Genomic DNA, 27,289 nt, shown 5'->3' with positions numbered 1-27,289 from the left:
AAATAAATAACAGTGTAGGAACTAGTCTGAACTTGAACTTTGATTACAAATTCAAAGTAAACTGTAGCATTGTCAGCACTAACATTGGATAGTTGGATAAAAGTTTTAGATCACAATTAAGATTTCTATCTTTAGAAGCATTCTTTGTCATTGAAATGGCAAACTTTCCATTGCCTATCCCACTGATGAATTGAATCAAGAAGCATTAAATATCATAATTACTATGCAACATAAAATAATATTAAAGATAGAATCATAGATTAATGTTAAAAGTCTTGTTTGATCAAATTAAAATGATTCTGCAGTTGCTATACAGACAGCTGAAAGAATACTTCTTGGAATTACTTTGGGAAACAAGCATAGCATAGTTATTTAGAAAGAGTCAAATCCAATATAATGATGGACTTTTAAAAAACTATTGATTCAAGTAACTGAGAGTTAAATGGGGGAATAAGCTGATTGGCATCTCTTGGCAGGAGGAAAGCCCTCTGAGGGGACCCAAAAGTATGCAAAATCATTTTATGCAGTGTCTTTTTCTCCCTACAGCTTACAATATCTTGCTTCTTATGGGACAGCTTCAGAAATGCAGGGAGTTTCATGAATAATAAACAAATATTGTCCAATTCCATGCATTTTTTGTGGAATTAAAGAGAAATGTGCTGGGCAGGAATACCAGGTAGCTACCTTTCTGTCTATTTAGCTCTGCAGGAATGCTCAGCTTTAATTGGGTTGTACTCAAAATCAATAAAAATGCTTAGCTGTAGTAGTCATGATGCCAATAAGTTGAATATATATACAACAGCACAACTTTTGCTGTTGATAATGATAGTCAAGGAAAGCAACATTGTGCCATTAGATATAGAAACTTGAGTTGAATTGAAAAAGAAAACATAGATCATAGCTGGGAAGAAAGACAGGTGGGATACAAGAGTTGCAATCTATCCATAAATAATTCTGTTTATAAAAGAGAATATTTGTAGCTCAGTTGATGTATGAGGTCCTTGGTGTTCTCTGAGCTTGGGGAAGTTTCATTACCAAACTAGTTAACAGTATCAGCTCACTGATAATGTTATCTAGTTTGGTAATGAAATGTCTGTCAGAATGTCCATCAAGCTCAGAGAGCACCAAGGACTCCACAATTCCATTCATTTTACATTTTCTTAGGTCACATGGAAACATTCCTAGATTTATTTCAAATTAGTAAGAAACATAAAAATATCTGCATTTTTCCACATTATTTTCTATTTCTAAGTGGGGAGAAAGTGCAAATCCATTGTACTGTGATTTTTACATTTTATTTTCACAATCAAGTACAGTTCTAATTAAGGTTATAGAACTAAATTACAGCATTTAAAAAAATGCCTTCTTGTGGCATTACACCTTCATTTAATCCAGTTATGCTGTTCAAAAGTAGGCAGTTAGGAAACTTCACAGTCAACTATGAACTCAACAAATTGTACTCAGCAAAATTCTACAGAACATTTAGGAAAAAAAATGACGGAGAGCTGCTTAGTTGATAAGCTATTTTGACTCCAATTTGTGGCTGTAAATAAAGAGGAAAAGAAATGCAAATACACAAAGTCTCTACAAACTGAATTTCAAAGAGCAAAAACACCTAAGAAGGACAAAATGGATATTTTCCCTTACTTCCCATATGCAGCCAAGAGCTTCACATTTTTCTTTTGATGCATTTTCTTCAGGATGACAATCAAATCTGTCAATATCTTTTAAAGTCTGCTTCCAGGATAGTGTATGTTCTTCCCCCAATTTAAGACGAAGACCAGTTATGTGAGCAACCTATGAAATTCATAATAAAAACCAAAAATGGACCACATAAATATCCAATGTAAATCACATATGTAAACCTGTTTTTTTTAATTAAAAAAAATGGGTTTCACCACATTAATAAATAACAGCTTAATGTCTTTTTATTGATCACACAAAATCCAAAAATATATAAAGATATATGAATAAAAGCATATTCTAAAAGTAGCAGATTAAATAGAAACAGTATTCTAGTCTACTATGACTGTGAGGGAAACCTTTACCTTTTTATTTTTAAGTAATGTACAACTGGCTATATTAATCAGCTGGAGAAACCTGACTTGCCAACAAAATATTGAAGGACCAGACTGTAATTCAAAGGGATTTGCAAGACAAAACGTGATACACAGATATTCTGGGGGTCTTTTTAAGGTATTCAGGACAAGTCGGAAGGCAGAATTATTTTAGGAAAATGCTGAGACCAGCAGTACTGGGAAAATATTAACTTATGCCACATAATCAAATTAGAAGTGGCTGTATGAATATTGATTTCAAATCCCTACTAGTCACCTGGTTATGAATATTAAAATTGACTATATCAGTCTCAGAATTTTATTCTTAGTTCAATATGCATAGTAAAGAGAAATATTGAATGCATATTGAACTCCATGTCTCTTTTTGTGTCACTCTCTAAAGGATATATCAAAGTTCAAAGTAACAACAAAAACAAAAAATGGTTATGAATATTATTAAGAATCAAATTCTTAAAATAAGGTGTAAATCTTTTTTGTGTGCGTGTGCCAGTCAAATTTATCCTATATGGTTTGGCTCATGGCTCAGCAGTTAAGATGCTTGACTTGTCAACTGAGAGTTTGAGACTCAAGCACCATGTGAAGGAGTGGGCTCTCGTTCTCACCTCAGCTCCTGCTCACCTAGTAGTTTGAAAGCATACAAATGCAAGTAGATAAATAAGTACCACTTCAGTGGAAATAGCATTCCATGTGTCTAAGCATATGATTATGTTGACTACATAGAAGCATCTTTGGACAATGATGGTTCCCACAGTTAGGAAATGGAGATGAGCACTGCCCTTTAAGGTCAGACATGATTGGACAGGAGAAAACTTTTATCTAAATTCTTACGATCACCTTTTTCAAGTACAATCAATGCATGGCCAGCTCAACATCACTCATGTCGGTGGCACCTATGGTGGCCAAGTACTAAGGTAGCATTTTCCTCAGACCCTCCTTCACTCTCATTATAATCTCCTTCCTTCCTTCCTTCCTTCCTTCCTTCCTTCCTTCCTTCCTTCCTTCCTTCCTTCCTTCCTTCCTTCCTTCCTTCCTTCCTTCCTTCCTTCTCTCCTGTTTCCTTCCCTATTATTTCTCCTTTCTTCTTCTTTCCCCTCTTTCCTTATTTTTCTTTGTCTTTCCTCCTTCCCTTTCTCCTTTCCTGTACCTTCTTGCATGCTCAAATGCAAAAGAGGAAACATTTTCCCCTTTGTTTTGTTTTTAGTTTGTTTTGTTAGCTCTCTGCCAGCAAAAATAGAGCTCAGGATCCAGTCCCTGGGCTTGGAGCTTGACACCCTAATTTAGCACCTTCAAAAACTGTTCCTATTTGGCTGTGTTTGCATATATGGGCACAACTAATACTACAACTGCCATTGGATATTATCTGATATGCATGTATGTGTGGGTAGCTTAAAAAAAAAGACACTCACCTAAGTGTCTCTCACTGAAATATCTAAAAGAATGTATTATGAAACATTGTTTTTGACTACATTATAAATCTGGTAAATATACCCTTAGCACTTATTTTTGAGTAGCAAATGATATTATCTGTAGGAGTTTGTAAGTTTGTAAGTTTAATTTTATTTATAGGCCGCCCAGTCCCAAAGGACTTCGGGTGGCTTACAGAAGGGAAGAGAAAGAAAATAAAAGAAAGTAAAAATAAAATAAGACAAGTTAAAACGACACAGATACATTCATTTCAGTTGGGGCTGGACCTCGACAATGAGGTCAACAGCCCCAGGCCTGCTGGAAAAGCCAGGTCTTGGAGAAAAAAAACTTCATTAAAATTTATGAAAACACTCAGCAATGTATACCTTGTCTGCAGCATTATACTTGACAGTCAAATTATATGATTGAACCACATTGTTAGAGGTTACTTTCACATCTGAAGGCTCAAGGGGTAGCCCAAGAATCTTGATGTTTTCAAATATCAGATTATTTGGATCTATGTAGCGTTTATGTATAACAGCCATAGTTAAGACTTTCTGTAAGACAGTAAAATCATTACACAACACTTTTGTTCACTGATCTTAGTTATAATTTTCTATCATTTTGTATGATTTCTCTTAAAGCTAAAATCATGCAATTAAGATATAAACAACAATTTGTTGTAAGTACAGTACAATAAGCATCCTTTGGAAAATAAAATGTGTTAACATCATGAAATCTAATTGTTATAATGAAATGAGTTTTGTCTAGCATTTAAATTCAGTAAGTTTCCCCAATACTAAACATGTTGATCGTATTTATTACAAATAAGGGAACAGTTTAAGTTAGATTCACAGATGCAGAAAAACAGTAAGGATTTACGAGGAAAATAAATTAGAGCTGGAGATAAAATAAAATAAAATCCAATATTAGTTTTTACAACATTAGTCACTAGTCACTCTATAGATTTTCAGTCTTTCAAACTATATTTTGGTACACCAAAAATGCACTCACTTTCCACATATTGAATTAAATTAACCCATTCATTCTTTACGCTTCTTGCTCTCTCACACATTTCTTAAGTATCCTTCATTCTGCTATTCCATATAAATCATAGGCAGGAATATACTTATATCAAAAAATGTTCTTTTTTAAATGTTCTTTATATATTCATTCTTCATAACAGGTTGCATACTATCAGTGGTGGCTTGCAGGTGGTACGCCCCGGGACGCACGTACCAGAGCCAGCCCAGATACCATTCCGGTACAGGGCTCCGGAGGGCCTGCCTACCCGCCTGAGCTTCTTACCAGAGTTTAAAGGCTTTTGCGTTTCTGTGCAGGCATATGGCATGTACAGCGCCTGCATGATGCTCTACAGAGCAGCTGGAGTGTTGCGGAGCATCACGGAGGCACTTTAACGCATGCGGCACTGCATGCATGTGCGTGCATGTTTCATGTGTCCATGAGGATGCTGATGGCCTGTTCCAACCGTACTGTTTAGAACGGGATTTCCAACCCACCACTGCATACTATCCACTATTTTTCTTTAAGAATTTATATATTTTAAACATATTTAGCCAGTTAAAATATTTTCATTCAATTTGAATTTCCATCACTAATTAAGACATACTTACATTTGTGACAGTAAAGTTATATAAGAGATAGTTTTCATTTCTGACTGTATCTAAAACATAAGGAGAAATGTTTTAAATAACAAAGAAAAATATTAAAGCAAATTAATCAAATAAAATATTTTAAAGAGTTATGTAATGTACATGTGATAAATATATATTATTAAAATTTTGAATGATATTTGACAGATCTGCTGACTGGTCTTGATGTTCATCTAAACATCTATCTATAAATAATAAAACAGATGGAACAATAAGACGTAATATCAATAGAACAATTGAAGGAACTATGGAAATAAATAAATAAAATATACCCCAGGCTACAGTGCAATCTAAGGAAAAGTGATATAAAATGTTCTGTAGATGGTATAGAACTGTCAGCAATGGACAAATCTTACAGAAATAAATGTTAGAAATACTACAACAAAGAAAGAATTAATATAGTACTAAAACCTTTATTATGTTTGTCAGTTTTTCTGTTGTAATTTCATGTTTACCCAATGGCATTATGTCACAACAATTTTTGAATTTTATACCCCACCAACTTTGATGACATGTTGCTGAAATTCAGCGGGGTGATTCTAGATGCAGATGTGTCAAACTGCGGCTTGTGGGCTGGATGCCTCATGTCCAGGGTTTGCCCACTCAGCTCCGCGAATGGGAAAAATATTGTGAAATGTCACATGACAGCAATGTGACACTGGGAGATTTACTAGTGTTCTAGGGTGTCAGAAAGCCAGAGGCTACAAAAGATCAGCTGTCATAATATACATCATCTATGCACTACCTAGCATCGTTCCTAATTGAAGACTTTGGTGTTTGGGAAAATGTGAATTTCAATCTATCTAAACTACAAATTCTGGGGTCACGAGACCAAATTATCTGAATGCCCCCATTCCAAAAAGAATCGCTATTATGGACACTGAGATCCCATCACATTCAAGATTATTTTATTTTATTTAATTAAAATAAATCACAGAAAAAAAATTCCCCTTCCTCCCAAATGATCTAATTAACAATAAAGTCTGTTCATGGTGAAAGAATAGATTTTAAAAATGATTAGCCAGTAAGAAATGACATGCCTGGGTTGGTATTTGTCAAATAAACTACTATAGTGTCTTTTTTTCTATTCTGAAGATGTTATCCGTTGATATTTTTTTTTGAAATGGAAGACATTTTTTTCCATAATAACCTTTGTAAAACTATGTGACCCAAACTGCTTTATTATACAGAGTAGACAATATATGCCTATTAAAATTCTAGACATAACTTTAATTGCTGAATATTATCTATTAAGTTTGCTAGCAAATTCTAAAGGGCAGCTACTTTTGATTTTAAATTCATTGCAACTACATTTTATTTACTAAAAAGATAACATTTTATATTACTTTATTTTAAATTAATGCAATGAACATCTGCTTATTTTGGATTTTGAAAAAGAAGCCAATATCTTTGGGATACAATATCATCAGTCTACCTTAAAGGCACTCAGTATTCATGGCAGTAATTATCACCCAAATTGTTCATTCCCTCTCTCTCTCTCTCTCTCTCTCTCTCTCTCTCTCTCTCTCTCTCTCTCTCTATCTATCTATCTATCTCTCTCTCTCTCTCTCTCTTTCCCTCCCTCCCTCCCTCCCTTCCTTAAACTGCCCAATTACCGCTAAGCACTAAGACGTCTGAGAATCTATTAAAATTGATATCCTTTCCATATTTCCACTGCTACAAATCAGGTGTTTCAAAGACCAATAAAGGAAAGTATTTGTAACTCAGTGTTGAAATGAGAAGTCCCTGGTGCTCTCTGAGCTTGGCTGTTTTCTTGTAGACATTTCATTACCCAAACTAGGTAACTTCTTGGACATGTTGGATATGAGATGGGCAGCAAATGAATTTTACAAATACATAAATAAACATCATAAGTGCTAGGAATGGAGTTCTCTTTCAGTTTATATTCGACTGGCTTGCTCTGTCAGCACTGATGATGCTACCTACTTTAGGTAATGCAATTTCTGCAAGACAAGAACCAAGCTCAGAGAGCACAAAGGACCCTTGTTTCCAAATAGCTTTGATAAGATCAGTTCATTGCTGAAATACTTGAACATGTAAAGCTCATAATGTTAATTTTGATTTTAACATACTGAAGCTCCATGATTATTTGCATACTTTATTTTGAATTAGGAAAAAAATAGGTTTGCTTGCCTGCCTCTGTTATCTATCTTCCTATCTTTCTAGCTATCATCTACCTTGTTTTCTTTTGGGCTCCAAAATAAGCACTGGGGCTTATTTTCAGGGAGTGTCTTATTTCCTCCTATCTATTATGGTATCTATTATGAGCCACGGTGGCACAGTGGTTAGAGTGCAGTACTGCAGGCTACGTCTCCTGACTGCAATCTCAACTAGGCTCAAGGTTGACTCAGCCTTCCATCCTTCTGAGGTGGATAAAATGAGGACCCAGATTGTTGGGGGCACTATTCTGACTCTATATACTGTTTAGAGATGGCTATAAAGCACTGTAAAGTAGTATATAAGTCTAAGTGCTATTACAATCAATCTATCTATCTCTTTCTTTCTTTCTTTCTTTCTTTCTTTCTTTTGTTCTGTTCTCTTAACATTCTATCATTCTGTCTACCACTACCACATTCTATCATTCTATCTATTTCTGTTAGTAAGTTTACCTCTTGTTATTCCATCGTCCCAGAATAAGTCTCCAGTTGCTTCTCCATTCTCGTCTAAAGCAATTATAAGTCCCATAGGCTTTGTACGGCTGTTAAAAAACATATTGTCTTTATTAGCCCAGATATTCAGAGCTTTTATAATACGACTACATTCTCATTCATTCTATTCTTCTAATGATATCATGAAATAATTGAGCATATAGGGATTTGTGATGGGTAAGGAGAATAATAATGGGGTGAAAGATTAATGTTTATTTGGAAATAAGTATCATTGTGTTAAATTAAGCTTTCTCACAGAAAATAAGCTAAATTGTTTCAATTGAGGTCTATTTACTACGAACCAAGGGGGACATCCTATCATAATCACTAACCAATTATAGGTGTATGTTGTTATAATTTCCAATTATATACCATTTTATTGCCCATACAGTAGTCAATGTGATTAGCGGCAATCAATTATAGCACATGCTTTTGAAATTTCACAATCTGTGCACGCATTTTGGCAGACAAGTGCAAAGTCAGTCAATCCTTTTTCAATCAATGACTAGCATACATATGCAAATAAATGCATTTCAATGCTTTTGGAGAAAAATATAGTGGCAAAAACCAAGTGACCTATTACACTTCACCTCCATTCTTATTGGTCAGAGATCCCTGGATATGATATCTATAAAAGTTCTAGAACTAATTCTAACTGTAGAATCATTAATATCAATGGCACTGCAGAAATGTATCTCTAATCAGCTTCTGGAGACCACATAGGTTGCAAAATGCTGCTAAAGCACGTGAAGACAGGACAAGAAGCAATGGATGGAAACTAATCAAGGAAAGAACCAAACTAGAATCCAGGAGAAATTTTCCGACAGTGAGAGCAATTATCCAACCACTTGTCTTCATAATTGGCTGCTCCATTACTGGAGGTTTTAAAAAGACATTGGACAATCATTTGTGTGAAATGATGTAGCATTTCCTCTTGAGCAGGGAGCTGGACTGGAAGGTCTCCAAAATACCCTTCCCAATTCTGTTATATTGTTATTCTGTTATAATGTAGTGCTGTCTTTTCTACCATGATTTTTTCTGTTTTATTCCAGGTAGGTAGGTAGGTAGGTAGGTAGGTAGGTAGGTAGGTAGGCAGGCAGGCAGGCAGGCAGGCAGGCAGGCAGGCAGGCAGGCAGGCAGGCAGGCAGGCAGGCAGGCAGATGATAGATGTGTGGGTGGTGGGCAGGCAGTCAGGCATAAAAAATTGGCCTTTCAAAATTATTAATGAAATTTTGGGCAGAAAAATTGGATGAAGTATTTCTGCATTTTCCCCCAAAGGGAAAAAATATCTTCAATGGGTCAGGCCTCTGAACAATAGGACAGTAATAGTAACAGGTAGGGAAGAGAAAACATATTGCAGAAATTACCTTGTGTCTTATGATATTATTCCTTAGGAAGCAATTGAAGTGTGAAAAATAATGTAGCCACAAAACTACTGTAGAGGTGTTGTATAATGTAAGACAAGATATTCACATACTCTCCTTGACTCCCTTTTCACAAATAAATGCATGAACACTACTCTCCCAAGTTCTCATCTTCTTGGAATGAAATTTCAAAGGAACAAATTCTCTTTTCATCACCTTGAAATGAGAACTAATAAAAAACCATGCAGTTAATTTCCTTCCATGCCTATGCTTTTCCTCTGGACAAAACTTTAAATGTTTTAGACTTGGAAAAGTAATGTTTAATCCATTTATAACATTGGCTCATGCATTGTGAATATTTTGTCTTCCTCCAAACAACACTAATTGCTGATACGTACCTATCATATCATATCAGGTATTTGGAAACAATACACTGAATCTATGCCAGAAAAAGGAGATTTCCATATCATGCTGGAACTGTGTTTTTAATATTTTGCCCAAGAACTGGAAAGTCTGCCCTAATTCCTAGATGACTGAAGAAACCTTTCAACCTTCAAGAATAGTGGGCTGAAAAAAAATCCTGATGTTCCTATCATATACTTTGGACCATCAGCACTTGGGCTGCCTATCCACTACATCAAACCTAAGTAATTAATATTTTCTCTATCTGATATTTTTGTGTTATTGTGATTAATAGCCAAAAGAAGGACAATGGCTAAATCGTACTGTATTGCATTTGTTCATGGTGAAGTTAAAAATTAACTTTTTTTTCCTTCTTATGTAGTCTATTCATCCACCATTAGTGCTTTAAACAAATTACCGGTAAATAGATGTCACAGCTTCACCACAGCTGAACACACTAATATCAGAAAATACCTGTAAACAGTTGTATTGGCTGGTTCTTGAATAGGAAATATGTATCCTCCTCTAAGATGAAGTCCAAGTTTGTTTTCCGGAAGGAACATTTGACACTCTTGTTTTCTGCAAGGTGCTTTCAAACCCTATTTTTATAAGGGAAGTAGAATAAAGGTTTACTATACTCATAAAATTGTTAGTACAAACTAGGATTGATAATCCTACAAACAAAGAAGAATGCATATATTCCTTTTATAATTGTAATTGGCAGAGGAAAAATGCCATGACTCTATTTTTTGTATTTTGTATTATAAAAAATGAAAAAAATTGGTTAACGTTCAAATCAATTAAAAAAAAAACCAAGTTAGTATACAGTGATTTAACTTTTTCATTCATATTGTGTAAATTCAACTGTCACATTTATGGGGGAAGGGGAAACTGGAGGTACTCAACTTGGACTGTGAAGTTTATCTATGAATTTTAGCTTTGTATAGTCGTAATGTGCTTCTTTAAAAAAAAAAGATTGTATTGCAACATGTGTTTTGCTTTTGTTTTTTGGCAGGATATAAAATGCTCAACAATCCACACATTCCCTACACAACTTCCGTAGAAAGGCTAGACAATTTGTTTGATGTACTACTTCTTGATCATCAAAGGTAACCCGATTAAAGCAATGCTTCAGTGAAAATAAAATATTCTCTTTGATCCAAAGTATCTAAGCATTTTGATTTGACCTTTTGTGTATACTTTGCTACTGAGTACCCCTACAAAATTGTATGCAGCTCCAGACCTTTGACATATATGCATTTTAAAGTGTATAAAAAATGATTTACAGATTTCTACACAGCAGAGTTAATTTGAAATGTTAATAGTATACATTTAAGGGAGAAATTTTGTAAAAATTATGCACTTACCGTCTCATATTCATACCACACAGCATCAGGGATGTATGCTGTTACTTTATCTACACCCTGAAATATTAAAAAGAAAATATTTCATTTATTAGTAACATCAAAGGGAAATGCCTTGATATTATTAGATTTTTTTTTTCTAGGCTGGAGGTAGATGAGGGTGAAAGTCTTTCTCTTTGATTCTTTCCTGACTTTTCCACTGGAAAAAAAATATTTGTCAGGCATTTTTTCCATATTGTAATGTCAATTGCTATTTCTACCACAAAATGTTCTAAAATGACTGTAGAATTGGAAGGTTTGGAGAATGGAAAGTGATTATCAAACTGTCAATAGTATATGCTGGTACATTTGTGGCAGAAAGGTGTAGTTTTTGAAGCAACAGTGAAACAAGAAAGAAAGAAAGAAAGAAAGAAAGAAAGAAAGGAGGGAGGGAGGGAGGGAGGGAGGGAGGGAGGGAGGGAGGGAGGGAGGGAGGGAGGGAGGGAGGGAGGGAGGGAGGGAGGGAGGGAGGGAGGAAGGAAGGAAGGAAGGAAGGTGATTTATTTTATTCTACCAAACAGAAACATTCTAACACAATAACTTAATATTTGGCTTCCTCTAAAATCATTTGCTAAATTTCTTTTAGTTAAACAAAGGGAGAACATAGTACTTAAAATTTGAAAAGCTAACATTACTTGAAAAGCAACTGTTCACACAAAATGTCTGATCTGCCATCTTCAGCTTGGCACCTTACTGGCATGAGGTGCAGGGGTGGGTTTCGACCGGTTCGCACCGGTCCCTGCGATCCGGTTGGTCGCCGAACCCGGAAGTAAGTAACCTCCGGGAACGGCGAAGGCCCCCCCCCGCGCCCGCGCACGCCCGTACACCCGCGCCCGCTCCTTACCCGGTTTTTATGAATTCTGCACTTTCCACGCATGTGCAGAACGCCTGCGCGATCCTCCAGGAGCAGCTGGAGCATCGCGCAGACGCTAGTACGCATGCGCGCGCCGCGTGCGTGCACGAGGACGCCGCGTGCATGCACGAGGATGCCGCATGCGTGCACGAGGATGCCGCATGCATGCGCGAGGACGCCGCGTGCGTGCGCGAGGACGCCGCCGGCCTCGTTCCAACCGATCCAGTTGGAACGGGGCGAGAAACCCACCCCTGATGTGGTGAGTGAACAAATGACCAATAAACCTGTCAGTATATGATGGGAAATAGAGAGGGGGGAAATGATAGCTTGACAAAGAACAGAGAAGCTCAGAACCAATTTGTGCCAGTACTCAAGATCATGTGCCATGAAAAGGAGTGTGGGTTACCCCAAACATTTCAAAGTTCTCAAAATCTCTCGGCGAATATTCTTTTGCTGATGATAAACTGACCATAACTGGAAAGCTGGGATGAGGGAAAACTTTCTGCATCTTTTTAGCTTGGGAAATTTAGTTCTAGTCATGTTTTCGTAAAAGAACCTATCACTTTAACCACTTTAACCATTACTATTGCTATTAATCTTCTAATCGTTCCTATCACCCATCTCCTCCCACTTATGACTGTATGGCTGTAACTTTGTTGCTGGTATCCTTATGATTTACGTATATTGATTGTTTCTTATTATGATTCGATTGCTTATTTGTATCCCATGACTATCATTAAGTGTTGTACCTTATGATTTGTGACAAATGTATCTTTTCTTTTATGTACACTGAGAGCATTTGCACCAAAGACAAATTCCTTGTGTGTCCAAACACACTTGGCCAATAAAGAATTCTCATTCTCTCTCTCTCTCCCTCTCTGTCTCTCCCTCTCTCCCCCTCCCTCCCTCCCTCCCTCCCTCCCTCCCCCTTCTCTCTCTGTCTCTCTCTTTCCAAATGGAATGAGAGTCTTTCTTTCCTAAGGTATCGCACTGGGGCAGGTCTAATACAAAAGGAGATAGGAAGGAACTATGATGAAAAAGGTGCTCATGCTCATCTCTTTCACTCAGTTATTTAAATTATTTTATTATTTCTATTTTTCTAACAGAGATTATGATGCAGGTTAGCATGTACTCACGACAAAACAAACAATTATGTATATTGCAACTTAATAAAAAATTAAATATACCGGATCTAAGACTGGAGTAATAAGTAGTCCAGGTCCCCACAAGAATTGTCTGTCTATAGTCCAGGTGGCTTCATCGGAGTAGAATCTAAAGAAATATTACAGCTTTAAAGTTTACTTTATTTTATTTTATTTATTTATTTATTTATTTGTCAATCATTTACAAGATAATAGGTATAAGAATAAACATGAGTAGAGTATGGATGAAATGGGAACAAATAAATGGGGACAGTAGGACAGGGACAGTAAGCACGATGGTACACTGATGCATGCCCCTTATAGACCTCTTAGGAATGGGGTGAGGTCAATAGTAGACAGTTTAATGTTAAAGTTTTGGGTATTTGAAGATGTAACAACAGAGTCAGGTAGTGCATTCCAGGCATTGACCGCTCTGTTGCTGAAGTCGTATTTTCTGCAATTGAGTTTGGAGCAGTTTGCATTGAGTTTGTATCTGTTATGTGCTCTTGTATTATTGTGGTTGAAACTGAAGTAGTCACTGACACGTAGGAAGTTGTAGCAGATAATTTTGTGTACTATGCTTAAGTCCGACCATAGGCAGCATAGTTCTAGGTTGTCGAAGCCCAAAATTTCAAGCCTAGTGGTGTAGGGTATTCAGTTGCGAGCAGAGGAGTGTAGTACTCTTCTCATGAAATACTTCTAGACTCGCTCAATTGTATTCTTATTGGTGAATCTTAAATAACTATTTATGTATTGGGGACACTATTGACAATTTTAAGTATAAGAGTAAAGAGAGGATTTCAGATTTTAAGACAACCCACAAGTTGACATTGCCACATGGAAAAAAAATAGGATTAGAAATTTAGTTATGCTTTGATGAAATCAACGCATTTGGATTCAATATGCAATATATTCTCACACATTGTCTATTAAGGCTTTTTAACATTCCATGCCTTAATGAAGCTGAGGCATGTTTAGTTTTGTTACTTAGACCGTATTTTGGATTAATGCATAAATATTGATATAAGCAGATTTATATACTGTTCTTCTTTCTCATTGATGGGTGCAAGGTCATAAGCTACTTTAAATGTGAAATTGTATTTGTGTGTATGAATATTCTATTTTATGTATGTAAATGTCCTGGTTTTCATCGCACCATTATCTGACCAATGTTTTGCAACCTATCTGCCTTTCCTTGCTTTGATTAAATCCAGATATCACAAGGGAACTTGTTTCTTTGTATAGGAAGCAAAGGCAAGTAAGGGGACATAAGAATGAAGAAAACATATGTGTCAGAAGTTGCAAAAGTAACAGCACTCTCTGTTGTTAGATACAGGTTGATAGATGGAAGAATATAATTTAAAACTAGTTAAACTTAGTGAAATTTATTGATAATAGATATAGCTTGAATAAATAACTGATGTTACTAATGTATACAATGTATAGTGTTATGATGAGTATAATTGGATATGAATATGGAATGGTACCCGTGCAAGGAAGATTAGAAATCCATTTGGATTATACATAAAAGTTAATAAAAAAGGGAACCAAATTAGATACAGTTAAAATTTTGATTATTAGGGGGAAAATATAGTCAAATAAAGGAGGGATAAGAATAACAACGTATATATAGATATGGGTATAACATAAGGAAGCTGGATGTAAACTTTAAACAGTGATTTGGAAAGGAGGATCAGAAAACTTTCTTATTAAATATTATGGATGTTTAGCTAGAATAGGACATAAGGATTTAGTGTTAGTGGAGGATTTTAGAAATAGTAATTGAAAGGCCAGTATGTGGTTATGTATTAAATTTTGGTATATTTTATGATGAAGGACGCTTAAACAATTATAGTCAAATGAAAATGGAGATATAATGATGGTGACATGTATAAATATTTGAGTTAAAATACTTAATTTAATATGAATTATGTTTGTTGACTATGGAAGAGATGAATGAAAGTCTTTTTGTAACCAACTGACACACTTTCTATAGCATGTAAAGAAAGATGCTATATTTGTTTTAAACTAAAAAAAATTAAAAATTATTTTAAAAAAGAATTGCACTGTGGCTTCTTAAATCCTCAAGTCAGACCTGATCATATTTAACACTTGATTGTTCTAATTCACAGCAGAACAGAGGTGTGCTACTTTCTTGTTTAAAAACTTTTATAAAATTTAAAATCTGTAAAATTATCATCTGGGACAAAACCTTAAAGAATTTAACCTTGTAATAATCTGAAATAATATTGGGATCAACTACCTGGAGTCTACAAAGGCTAATAAATACATTCTAGAAAGTCTGTATCTATTGCGTCTGTCTATGTGTTTGTGTGTGTAAGACATAAATAGGGATAAATAAATATGCAAAGTGTAAAGTTCTTTCCCATCACCCAAAATTTTAAAAGCAGGAACTTACTCATGTAGAACAGGTCTTGCAACTGTCTCTCCCCGAGCATGTGCTTTATAAAACAGGGTATAGAGATATGGCAACAAAGTGTAACGTATTGTCAGGTAGTGTTTTGTTGAATTCACCAAAAGTGAGTTTTGTCCAAAATATGCTGGATCTTTAGGCTACAAATAAACATTTATAAAGTTACTGGGGGGAAAAAGCCTTCAAACAATCAGAAGCTTCATCTAATTTTAAAATTGGTCTTACAGCATGTCCTGCAGCATTGTGATTCCTAGAAAATGGGTAAAATGCTCCAAGTTGCAACCATCGCCTACAAAGTTCTTCTGAGGTATCATCAATGAAGCCACAAATATCTGCCCCAATCTAAAACAGAACCATATTAAACATCATTGACATACTACATGATATATCTGCATAAGATGTGTTGTTATCTACAAATTTTACATTAATCAGATCTCAGATGATCAATATAAATTGATTTACACTGGTCTTTGATAGAGGTTTTAAAAAAATCTAAATCATGTTTGGACGATTGAGTAAAGAGAAATAGGAAAGAATAGCAATAAGATCACCCATTACTCTATATAAATATTGGAATCTGGTTTTTCTAAATATATTTATATGTATATGTACACATACATATATGCATATACATTCATACATATGTATGTATACATACACATGGATGTATATGCATGAATGTATATACATATACATCAATTTATTTTACTACCGGTTTGCTCGTTTGTGGGCATTCACGCACATGCAACACTTCTGCACATGTGCAAAAGCATCCAGGGAATGGGTGGGCGGAGCCTCCCGCTGCTGCCACTACTGGTTTGACTGATCCGGGAAGAACCAGCAGAAACCCACCTCTGATATATATTCTATGATTAAGGCCTTTGAAAAATCAATCAATGTTATAAGAGACAGTGTACTTTTTATAAAAGCACAAGTAAAAAAAGAAGACAAGCTTCAGGCTATAAGGAATTGCATAGTATAGTAGCCAATGCAATAAATGTCTCTTCCAACAATCAGCCTTGTTTCAGAGTAAAAAAAAAAGTAAGAATCTACTTTAACTTTCCTTATGAGACAAGGAAATTGTATCACAATTGTTCCTTTCAATAACTTTGCTTCTAAGCCACTTTTAAAACTAGAAAGAAAATAATAACAGCGGCCTTATTAAAAAAAAAACTATTGTCCCATCTTATCAGAATACCTTTAAGTCCATATTTTTGCCTTTAAAAATAATTTTGCTTTCTGAATACATTTTTCAGTCTCACCTTTATTCTTTGAATTATCAAACTCCAAAGCTGTACTGTTTTGGAATTGCACATCATACTGAAGGGAGAATATATGTTTTTCAGGGTCGAATTATGGATCCTTGGTGTTGTCAGAACTTGCTTACAAATGTTTCATTACCCCACTAAGGGACATTATCAGGATGATGCTACATTGTCAAGTAATGAAACATTTGCAAGTAAACAACTCATAGAGGACCAAGAATTCCTCAAATCATACACTTTACCAAAGCATTACTCCAATAGAAAAGAGAGAGTCAGGCACTCTAAAGTATACAGCTGAAGTTTACTAAATCATACGTTATGCAAATCAAGTCTAAAGAATGAGATATGCATAGATCTCACCTAAAGGGATACATTAATCCAAAACTCTATCTTATTTTACTATGCCAAAATTTAACAGTTGGACCAAACCTACTATTACAGTTAAAATAGCTTACAAAAGGGTATCCGAATAGATTAAATTCTAATATTCCTGGTATAGACCATTTGATATCATTCCAAGTTGCAAAATTATCTCCCAGCCAATGTCCTGTGAATTTTCCAGAACCAGAAAATGTTGATCGGGAAAGGAGGAAGCTTCTACTTTCACGGAAAATAGTCTTGAGTGCTCTGAAAACAACATAAATGTATAGCATTAAGGAATAGCTTTATTTGGTTGAGATAAAAATTTGGAGAAAATGAAAGGTAGATTTCAACATAGCATTTGTACATACAACAAATCCAACAATTTTTTGCAAAATTAACTTATGCATATATTAAAATATGGGCCACACTTTCAGATCACACCAGAGGTGGTATTCAGCAGGTTCTGACCAGTTCTGGAGAACTAGTAGCAGAAATCTTGAGTAGTTCAGAGAACTGGTATATATGACCTCTGACTGGCCCCACCCCCATCTATTCTCTGCCTTCCTAGTCCCAGTTGATCAGGAGGAAATGGGGATTTTGCAGTAACCTTTCCCTGCCATGCCCACCAAGCCACACCCACCAAGCCAAGTCACGCTACGCCCACAGAACCAGTAGTAAATAATTTTTGATTCCCACACCTTATCATTCATGTGTACTAAATAGATGGTCTTTTAATCCACAAGAAGGATTATCTTATTAAGCATGTTTTGCCCAAATTGCAAAAAAAATAAAAAGTAGGTTTCACACCTGGATGGTTTTAGGCTTCACAAGGGAACAAGATCTACCAAGAGGTACTAGTAGATAAATCAGTGGAATTGTTGTGTAGTAAATTAATCATTTTTTTTCTAATACACATTCTTAGATTTGTATTTTTGTGATTAGCTGTTGCAATCAAAACTGAAACAAAGGAAATCTGGCACTAATTAGCTTGGATGAATAAAGAGAAAAAAAGAATGCATCATTCCTTACTTATCAGTAGCTATTGACATAAAATAGCCATAGAGGCTGTGAACATCGTAGTGTTTTCCTGCCTTTTGAACTGCATCCATACAAACAGTCTTTGAATACAATACTCCATCCAGAATTTCTGTAACACAAACATATTTTAAAAATTCCATTAAATTAAAAAAAAAATCTCTATTGAATGTTTCAATGCATAGCTCTCTGGAAGAATAGACAGACAAATGTCAAAAAATTCCATTTTTAAAAAAGTTACTTTTTTTCTCTTTTCTTTAATCCACTACACTAGTCTAGTTTTTAATAAGGTTAATATTCAATATTGAGTTTGCTAATTAAAATTACTTGATCAAACCTCTAGTTATAATTTATACCTTTATGAATTTTATTTAATTCATATAGTTATAAATTATAGCAGCACTTTTTGCCTTGCTGTAAAGGTAAATGTTCCCCTCACACATATCTGCTAGTCGTTCCCGACTCTAGGGGCCGGTGCTCATCTCCATTTCAAAGCCGAAGAACCAGCGCTGTTTGTGGCCGGCATGACTAAATGCTGAAGGCATCCAGAATGCTGTTACTTCCCACCAAAGGTGGTTCCTATTTTTCTACTTGCATTTTACATTCTTTCAAATTGCTAGGTTGGCAGAAGCTGGGACAAGTAACCAGAGCTCACTCCATTATACAGCGCTAGGGATTCGAACTGCCGAAGTGCTGACCTTTCTGATCAACAAGCTCAGTGTCTTGGCCACTAAACCACTGCATCCCTTGCTGTAGTGAAGTTATTTGTTTGGATTTTAAAATCCCCAAATAAAATTCTTCTAGTTAGAGATAGGGTGACAAGTTGTACAGTCATCTGACAATTTAGCAATTAGTTCTTTCTTTTCTTCCAGATGAATCACTATATTGTAGCAGATAGGATTTCTTTAACAATTGGTAAAGGAATCTGTTTGTCAAAATGTCTAAGGTTCTATGTAATGATCTTATGTACACAGATATATGAAAAATCTAGCCTAGAAATTAAATAATTTTTATTTCAGTTAAGAACTTACTTGGAGTAAAAGGTGGGTAATTTAAATTGTTTGCTGCACAACCAGTTTTTGATCCTTTGACAAAATTGGATACTTCATTCATGTCCTATGAGAAAAGATTAATAAAAATTCATGGTTTTGTACCGGTAGTTATGGTCTTCAGACATACCTCTTCAGCACCCATGTTCTATTCAACTTTTAAAAGCAGCCACTCATAGTAACATATTTAACTGCCACAATAATTTTGAGCCCAGTGAAGGAACCCATGGGTTAATAGAGAAGATATAAAATTGACAGGTCCTTAGTGCTAACTGAGCTTGATTTTTATTTTTTATTTTTTGCAGACATTTCATTATCTAAACCAGGGGTGAAATCCAGCAGGTTCTGACAGATTCTGGAGAACCGGTTGCGGAAGTTTTAAATAGTTCGGAAAACCGGTAGCGGAAATTTTGAGTAGTTCAGAGAACTGGCAAATGCCACCTCTGGCTGGCATGGAAATGGAGATTTTCCCCTGCTACAGCCACCAACCCCTGCCCCACAAGCCATGCCCACATGCGGTAGTAAAAAAAAAAAAGAATTTCACCACTGATCTAAACTAGTTAATTATCATCAATGCACTGATGATGTTACCTAGTTTGGGTAATGAAACGTCTGCAGGAAAACAACCAAGCTCAGAGAGTACTAAGGACCTGCCATTTCAATCCTGAGCTACAAATATTTTCCTCACTTTCTAGTAAATGGGTGTTTTGTGACTGACAAAGTCCGTCATGGCAATAGTTTTCATGAGTAGGCAAGTTTACCCTTGAATCTGTAAGCCAGTTACAGAGAATGTCTGTTTATAAAATTCTGTAGTGAGTAGCAGAACTGAGTGGTGTTATTCATCTAGTTTTTCAAAATGTTGTCAGTCTCAGCTCTCTAATTCTTTAACAAGAGAGAAATAGCCTTTCTCCTTCAAGAGGAAACTTCTGTTGCTATGAGCAAAAACAACAGACTTTGGCTGATTTTACATGTAACCAATAATCAAATTTTATTAGTGTTTCGGTTGATAAACCGCAAGAAAATTCTAAACCTTCAGGCTTAGACTGGGAAGCTAAGATAGCCTCCTGGAACAAGGCTGTACTGCTATGTTGTTGCTAGAAAAACAAAATGGATGTTTTCATGTAATCCCTTGGAGCTGAACTAGACTTAGTAACTAGACTTTACCAGCAATATTTTACTGTTGCTCAGCCTCATGAATTGCATAATTTCCTCCATTTCTATTCTTTGCTCAGATGTTATAATATCCCATAGGTTCCAATCTGTTTGAATTTCAGCAACAATTGAACATGTCTGAATGTGCTAGGCATGTATTTAGAAAATGAAAACATTATACAATGTTTAGATTCCTTGGGAAGAATCAGAGGTGGTATTCAGCAGGTTCTGACCAGTTCTGGAGAACCGGTAGCGGAAATTTTGAGTAGTTCAAAGAATTGGTAAATACCACCTCTGACTGGCCCTGCCCCCATCTATTCTCTGCCTCCTGAGTCCCAGCTGATCAGGAGGGAATCAATATTTTACAGTATCCTTCCCCTGGAGTGGGGTGGGAATGGAGATTTTACAGTAACCTTCCCCTGCCATGGCCACCAAGCCATGCCATGGCCACCAAGCCATGCCATGCCCACCAAACCACACCCACTGAACCGGTAGTAAAATGTTTTGAATCCCACTACTGGGAAGAATGTATTGTTGCCTATGAAAAAAATAAAAATATAGAGATGCATATTTTTTTTTGCTTATTGCTAAGTATTTTTCCTACCAAATATTTGTTTCTTCACTATGCTAAATAGTACTTACAATCCAAAGTCCATCAAAATTGATCGTTTTGTGAAAATTGTTGCACTCATAAACCCACCACTGAACAGCTTCAGGACTAGAAAAATCAGGGAAGACAGTTGTTCCTGGCCATACCTGCAGGTTAAAAAAAAGTATAAAATTGGTCTACCAAAGGTTATAAACATTTCCTTAAAAACATGACCCGACAATTGCGCGATAGACATATGCGCGCTGACAAAATAGCACTGATTAAAACGCAACATCAAAATCGCGCCCACAAATTCGTGACACCTAAATATGTTTCCATAATAGGATATATCTGTCACATGCATATACATCTGTTTTTTACATAATTTTTGTATGCATATATGTATAAAAATATATGCATATATGTTTGTGTGTGTGTACCAGAGGTGGTATTCAACCGGTTCATACCAGTTCACCTGAACTGGTAGTAGAAATCGGGCCCGCCCACCCTCCCCGGCTCTGTGACGTCCTATTTAGGCACGTTTTCAAGCCAAAGCGCATGCACAGAAGGCCGAGCGCATGCATGGACAGGGCGCGTGCGAGCAAAGCATGCTCACATTTGAGTATGTATGTGTGTAAGATATACATACATACACACACACACACACACACACACACACACACACTCAAATGTGTATATTTATACGGGGACGAGTGAGAGAGACCTAGACATCATAGAGTATAAGGCAATGCAAATCAGTTGTAATTCTTAGCAAATGGCTACCATCAAAGAAACCAACTTTTAAAATCTCATATTTCAGATTTGTAGGTAGGTAGGTAGGTAGGCAGAAAATTCTGTTTGCATTAATTTGTAAATCTCTTCTTTTTTCCTTTTCTGAAGACAATGTTCAAAACATCAACTTTCCCATCTAGTAAATATTTTCACTATAATTTAAAGAAATAAATGCACTGAGGGAGAGAAGAAATTTGAATCCGTTACCATCAAATGCAAGATAGCCTTGATATACTAATTTAAATATTTTATATGACTATTGCAATTTTGCCTGGAACCATTCTTCGTAACTTATTGAGCATGATATAGAATGAATGGAATGTTTATACCTTCATAGTGACAGGCCTGAACATTACGTAAGAAATTACTAAAATAACTTGCTAAACACAGCAGGAAGATTCTTAGTAAGCTCTATTGAATCGGAATAGAGTTGGAAGGGACCTTGGCATTCTTCTAGTCCAACACCCTGCTCAAGCAGGAGACCCTGCATCATTTCAGATAGATGGCTTTCCTGTCTGTTCTTAAAAACCTCCAGTGTTGAAGCACCCACAACTTCTGAAGGCAAGCTGTTCCACTGGTTAATTGTCCTCACTGTTAGGAAATATTTTCTTATTTCCAAATTGTTTTTCTCCTTGATTAGTTTCCATCCATAATTTCCTGTCTTACTTTCTGGTGGTTTGGAAAATAAGTTGATCCCCTCTTCTTTGTGGCAGCCGCTCAAGTACTGGAATACTGCTATCATGTCATCCGTAGTCCTTTTTTCTAGACTGGCCATACCCAATTCCTGCAACCATTCATACGTTTTGGTCTCCAGACCTTTAATCATCTTAGTTGCTCTTCTTTGCACTTTTCCCAAAGTCTCAAGATCTTTTTTGTAATGTGGTGACCAAAATTGGATGTAGTATTCCAGGTGTGATCTTACTAAGGATTTATGTTTCATGTGATTTTGATTCTATGTCTCTGTTTATACAACCAAGGATTGTATTATCTTTTTTGTCTGCTGCCACACACTGCTGGCTCTTTTTTAAGTGATCATCCACTAGGACTCCCTCTCATTGTTACTGTTTTTGAGCGTGGTTTTGCCTGTTATATTTGTACCTTTGGTTTTTCCTGCCTAATTGTAAAACCTTGTTTTTCTCTATATTAAATTTCATATTGATGAATAGGGCCCATTATTCATCAATAAGTCTTTTTGGATCCTGAGATTGTCTTCTGGAGTGTTGGCTATTCGTGTCAACTTAGTGTCATCTGCAAATTTGATGAATTCCCCTTCTATTCCTTCATCTAAGAGTTATGAAAGTATTGAAGCACACTGAGCATCAGATGGAACCTTGTAGCACCCCTCTGCTTACTTTCCTCCATGTAAATCATGTAGTATCATTAAGAACTACTTGTTGAATATGGTTTGTCAACTTACAAATACATCGAGTTGTAATGCTGTCTATTTTTCGGGTTTACCAAGAAGTAGCTTATGGTCTACTTTGTCGAATGCCTTGCTAAATTCTAGGTATACTATATCCACAGCATTTCACTGGTCTACTAATTCAGTCACTTTGTCAAAAAATGAAATAAGATTATTTGGCATGATCTGCTTTTAAATATCCCATGTTGGCTACTAGTTATAACTTTGTTTCTAGATCTTCACAGATCTGTTTTTTTAAATTATTTTTTCCAGTGTCTTCCCAGGTATTATTGTTAGGCTGATTTGTCTATAGTTTCCTGGTTCTTTTTTGTTGTTTTGAAGATGGGAACCACATCAGCTCTTTTACAATTTTCTGGTAGTTCCCCAGTGCTTCAGCATTTTTTGAAAGATATTGTACAATGGTTCTGAGATAACATCTGCCAGCTCCTTCAGAACTCTGGGATATAATCTATCAGATCCCTGTGATTTATATCCATCAAGATCAGACAGGTGTTCTCTTATCATTTTCTTAGGTTTACAAAAAGTTATTTTATTTTGGGGAATATATCTGAGAAAATAACTACTGTCAACATTGTGATTTATTCTCATGATTGTGACAATATTTACATTCCAGAACTAGATAATGAAAAATAGGTTCACTATACAGTCAGAACAATCAATATGGGTAACATTTATCAAAAAGTTATGCCTTTCGCTTTTTAAGATTATTATGCCAAAGAGAAAAAAGTATAGTGGGTTTCTTCAGTGTACTGAATAAATAAAATAAGTGGACTGGAGAAGAGATCCCAGTTTTGCAGATGATTCTGGATGAGTACAATTTTTCCCTCCTTTTTCTTTCACCATTTTATATACTTACTTACTATACTGTATGTTAATGTTCAAGTGGTCCACAACTGATTTCTAAAAACAGCAACTTACTTCCCCAATAAGAGGGCTTGTTCCATTTGATTCATTTATCCACACTTTCATCTGTTCACCACGTAGATAGGCTTCATAAGGGGTATTGTTCTTGAGGTTATTGACAGAAATGGCTGGATCCTTTAACAAACAGAATTAAAAATGTTAAACCTTCTAAACCTTTGACAATTATGTAACTGACTGTACCCCCTTCAGGAGAAAGCAGGAGTATTTTGCTGTGCAACAAAGCAGAAAAATGTTGACAAACTCTACTCCTCAGTGATGTCACCCTATTTTTACATTCCCTCATCATGACATAGTAGGACAGGTAAAGTGACATCATTGAACATGCTTTGGTCCTGTAAAAGCCATCTTGTTTCTTGCTTGCAGCCTTGCTTTCTGCCACTAAATTGCCAGTGGGGAGCAGCTGCTATGGCACAATTAATATTCTCTTTATTTTTGCCATCTTTTTTTTTTTTTAAAATCTTGAAATGGAATTAAAATATATTGGTTATAATACAGGAAGAGTGGGCAACCTTTTGGTATATTTAATTTGGTATATTTAATTTGGTATATTTAATTTAAACCTCAAACTGCCCGAGGAGCAATCCACAAGACAGACACAGGCTTCAGAGGATAGAACTGCAGAAAAAACAATTACTACCAACCTGTCTTCCATTGAGGACCTGTATACTGCATGAGTCAAAATGATGGCTGTGAAAATATTTACAAACCCTCTCACATCCTGGACATAAATTATTTCAACTCCTACCCTCAAAAATATGCTATAGAGCACTGCAGAACAACTAGACACAAGAACAGGTTGTTTTCTGAACGCCATCGCCCTGCTAAACAAATAATTCCCTCGACATTGTCAAACTATTTACTAAGTCTGCATTATTATTACTATTAAGCTTCTCATCGTTCCCATCACTTATCTCCTCCCACCTATGACTATATGACTGTAACTTTGTTGCTTCTATCCTTACAATTTATATTGATTGTTTCCTAGTGTGATTTGATTGCTTATTTGTACCCTATGACTGTCATTAAGTGTTGCACCATATGATTCACGATGAATGTATCTTTTCTTTTATGTACATTGAGAGCATATGCACCAAAGACAAAAAGCACTGTGAAGTGGTATATAACTCTAAGTGCTATTGCTATATGCAAACAATTGCTGATGAAATGATTCAATAATTGTTTCACTTGTCTTTGAACTGTTTAAATTAATCAGAATTACCAGTATGATGACATATTTCTGTCCATGGTCATGAAGGTCTTGGACAAATTCAGGGAGGCCTGCAAAATTTATCTTATCATAGGTAAAATCTTTCTTGTCTTCCATGTAGTCAATATCAGTATATTGAACATCCTGGAAAGAAAATTGCAGCCATTGGAAATGTTGAATTTTTACATTATTGCAACCCAGGCAGAACTGTGAGGAATCATCATTATCACCAACACCAAGATCATCATACTCTATATAATACAATACAATAGCAGAGTTGGAAGGGACCTTGGAGGTCTTCTAGTCCAACCCCCTGCCTAGGCAGGAAACCCATACCGTTTCAGACAAATGGCTATCCAACATCTTCTTAAAGACTTCCAGTGTTGGGGCATTCACAACTTCTGGAGGCAGGTTGTTCCACTGATTAATTGTTCTGTCAGGAAATTTCTCCTCAGTTCCAAGTTGCTTCTCTCCTTGTTTAGTTTCTACCCATTGCTTCTTGTTCTACTCTCAGGTGCCTTGGAGAATAGTTGGACTCCCTCTTCTTTGTGGAAACCCCTGAGATATTGGAACACTGCTATCAAGTCTCCCCTAGTCCTTAGACATACCCAGTTCCTGCAACCATTCCTCATATGTTTTAGCCTCCAGTCCCCTAATCATCTTTGTTGCTCTTCTCTCTTTCTAGAGTCTCCACATCTTTTTTATATCATGGCGACCAAAACTGGATGCAGTATTCCAAGTGTGGCCTTACCAAGGCATTATAAAGTGGTATTAACACTTCACTTGATTTTTTATGTAGCCTGTGTTGGCTTTTTTGGCAGCTGCTGCACACTGCTGGCTCATATTTAAATGGTTGTCCATTGTATGATGAATACCAAGAGAAGCATAAAGGAAAGAGAATTGGTGCTGATAAGCTTTTTAATCTGAATGAAATAATTGGAAACATTAATTCTATATCATATCTAAGTCTCCATTGGACATGAGAGTGTATGAAATATGATTATTGTTCTGTATATAATATGACTCATTTTGACTGAGCAAATGAAACCAAAAGGTTCATTTGGTTTCTCACATCCTGCTAACAATTCAGAAAATTATATTTTCTCTGAAACTGCAACTCTGGCTCATTAAAAAAGCCAATACCCCCATGCCCAATTTTCATTACCATAATAACATGCTATGTAGCCACCCTAATTTTTTCTGTAATGTATATAAAAAAGTAAAATACATTGATTTATCCTTTAATATTGCAAAGAAAATTGGTTTCTTCCAACCCATTATTTTAATAGTAGAAAGAAAATGTATGTTATCTGATGAAGCTGATGCTTTAGCTAAGGGAACTGTTCTTTGCATTAGCTAAGTTAAATATTCACAGGTGTGACAAAATTCAGTACCTTTTCTCATTTTAATTCTGCAGCCTCCAGGGAAGACTTTTTAAAACTAGATTCCCAGCAAGTAAAAATTCTTGTAAAATGACATTCTTGATTTTGTTCTCTCTGTATTGTCTAAACATTGACAATTTTATTGAAATTTTATTGAAACCCTGTTTCAACCCTATTGGAACTGTGATCCTTTACTAAAACACTGGGATTCTAGGAGTTATTTGAAGAAATATTTCATTTCCATTGATTGAATCAAAATTCAGAATAGCTGATGTGAGAAAAAAAGCACTGTAATTTCCTTAGCCAGTGTGAATTCTACCAGTTATATCAAGAATAGACAACCTACTACCAAAATTGTATTTTGTCTCTATGTCTTTTCTAGTAAATAACCTAGTCCATTTTTAAGGACAGTGGAAACGTTTACTACTGTGTTAAAGTAGGAAACACATAAAGATTGTACTATCCTAAAATATCCTAAATGTAGAAGATAACCAGGCTGAGGGATCAAATGCATATCAGTCTTGAGTCCTTTCATGCCCACAAGAGCTCTAAGTCCAATTCCTCTATTATCTACCACTTATGTAGTGCTTTAGCATTCAATAAACCTATATGAATTGCACATATTACTGATTTCTGCCCTTGACACTAAAAAATATAAACATCAAATACAAAATATCCTTTTAAAA

The 27,289-nt window shown here is 35.7% G+C and overlaps 1 protein-coding gene across 1 annotated transcript in view; it reads right to left on the bottom strand.

Annotated features, from left to right (window-relative positions):
* The window catches only part of SI (sucrase-isomaltase), a 104,834-nt gene that overhangs the window by 44,366 nt on the left and 33,179 nt on the right, over positions 1 to 27,289 (bottom strand). Inside the window, exons 11-25 of the mRNA XM_087725303.1 lie at positions 25,234 to 25,365; positions 24,009 to 24,128; positions 20,929 to 21,042; positions 19,117 to 19,201; positions 18,080 to 18,197; positions 17,143 to 17,314; positions 15,648 to 15,764; positions 15,408 to 15,562; positions 13,034 to 13,118; positions 10,958 to 11,014; positions 10,065 to 10,189; positions 7,786 to 7,874; positions 5,117 to 5,166; positions 3,869 to 4,039; positions 1,648 to 1,797 (exon numbers count right to left, since the gene is read on the bottom strand). Of these exons, the coding sequence (XP_087581429.1) occupies positions 1,648 to 1,797; positions 3,869 to 4,039; positions 5,117 to 5,166; positions 7,786 to 7,874; positions 10,065 to 10,189; positions 10,958 to 11,014; positions 13,034 to 13,118; positions 15,408 to 15,562; positions 15,648 to 15,764; positions 17,143 to 17,314; positions 18,080 to 18,197; positions 19,117 to 19,201; positions 20,929 to 21,042; positions 24,009 to 24,128; positions 25,234 to 25,365 (1,740 nt within the window). The remainder of the gene's footprint in view (positions 1 to 1,647; positions 1,798 to 3,868; positions 4,040 to 5,116; positions 5,167 to 7,785; positions 7,875 to 10,064; positions 10,190 to 10,957; positions 11,015 to 13,033; positions 13,119 to 15,407; positions 15,563 to 15,647; positions 15,765 to 17,142; positions 17,315 to 18,079; positions 18,198 to 19,116; positions 19,202 to 20,928; positions 21,043 to 24,008; positions 24,129 to 25,233; positions 25,366 to 27,289) is intronic.

This window comes from Thamnophis sirtalis, unplaced genomic scaffold, assembly GCF_051295495.1.
Source record: "Thamnophis sirtalis isolate CommonGarterSnake01/CBP01778 unplaced genomic scaffold, rThaSir2_p1.2 scaffold_11, whole genome shotgun sequence".
NCBI classification, from domain to species: Eukaryota; Metazoa; Chordata; class Lepidosauria; order Squamata; family Natricidae; genus Thamnophis; species Thamnophis sirtalis.
This window is presented reverse-complemented; position numbering and strand designations above follow the sequence as displayed.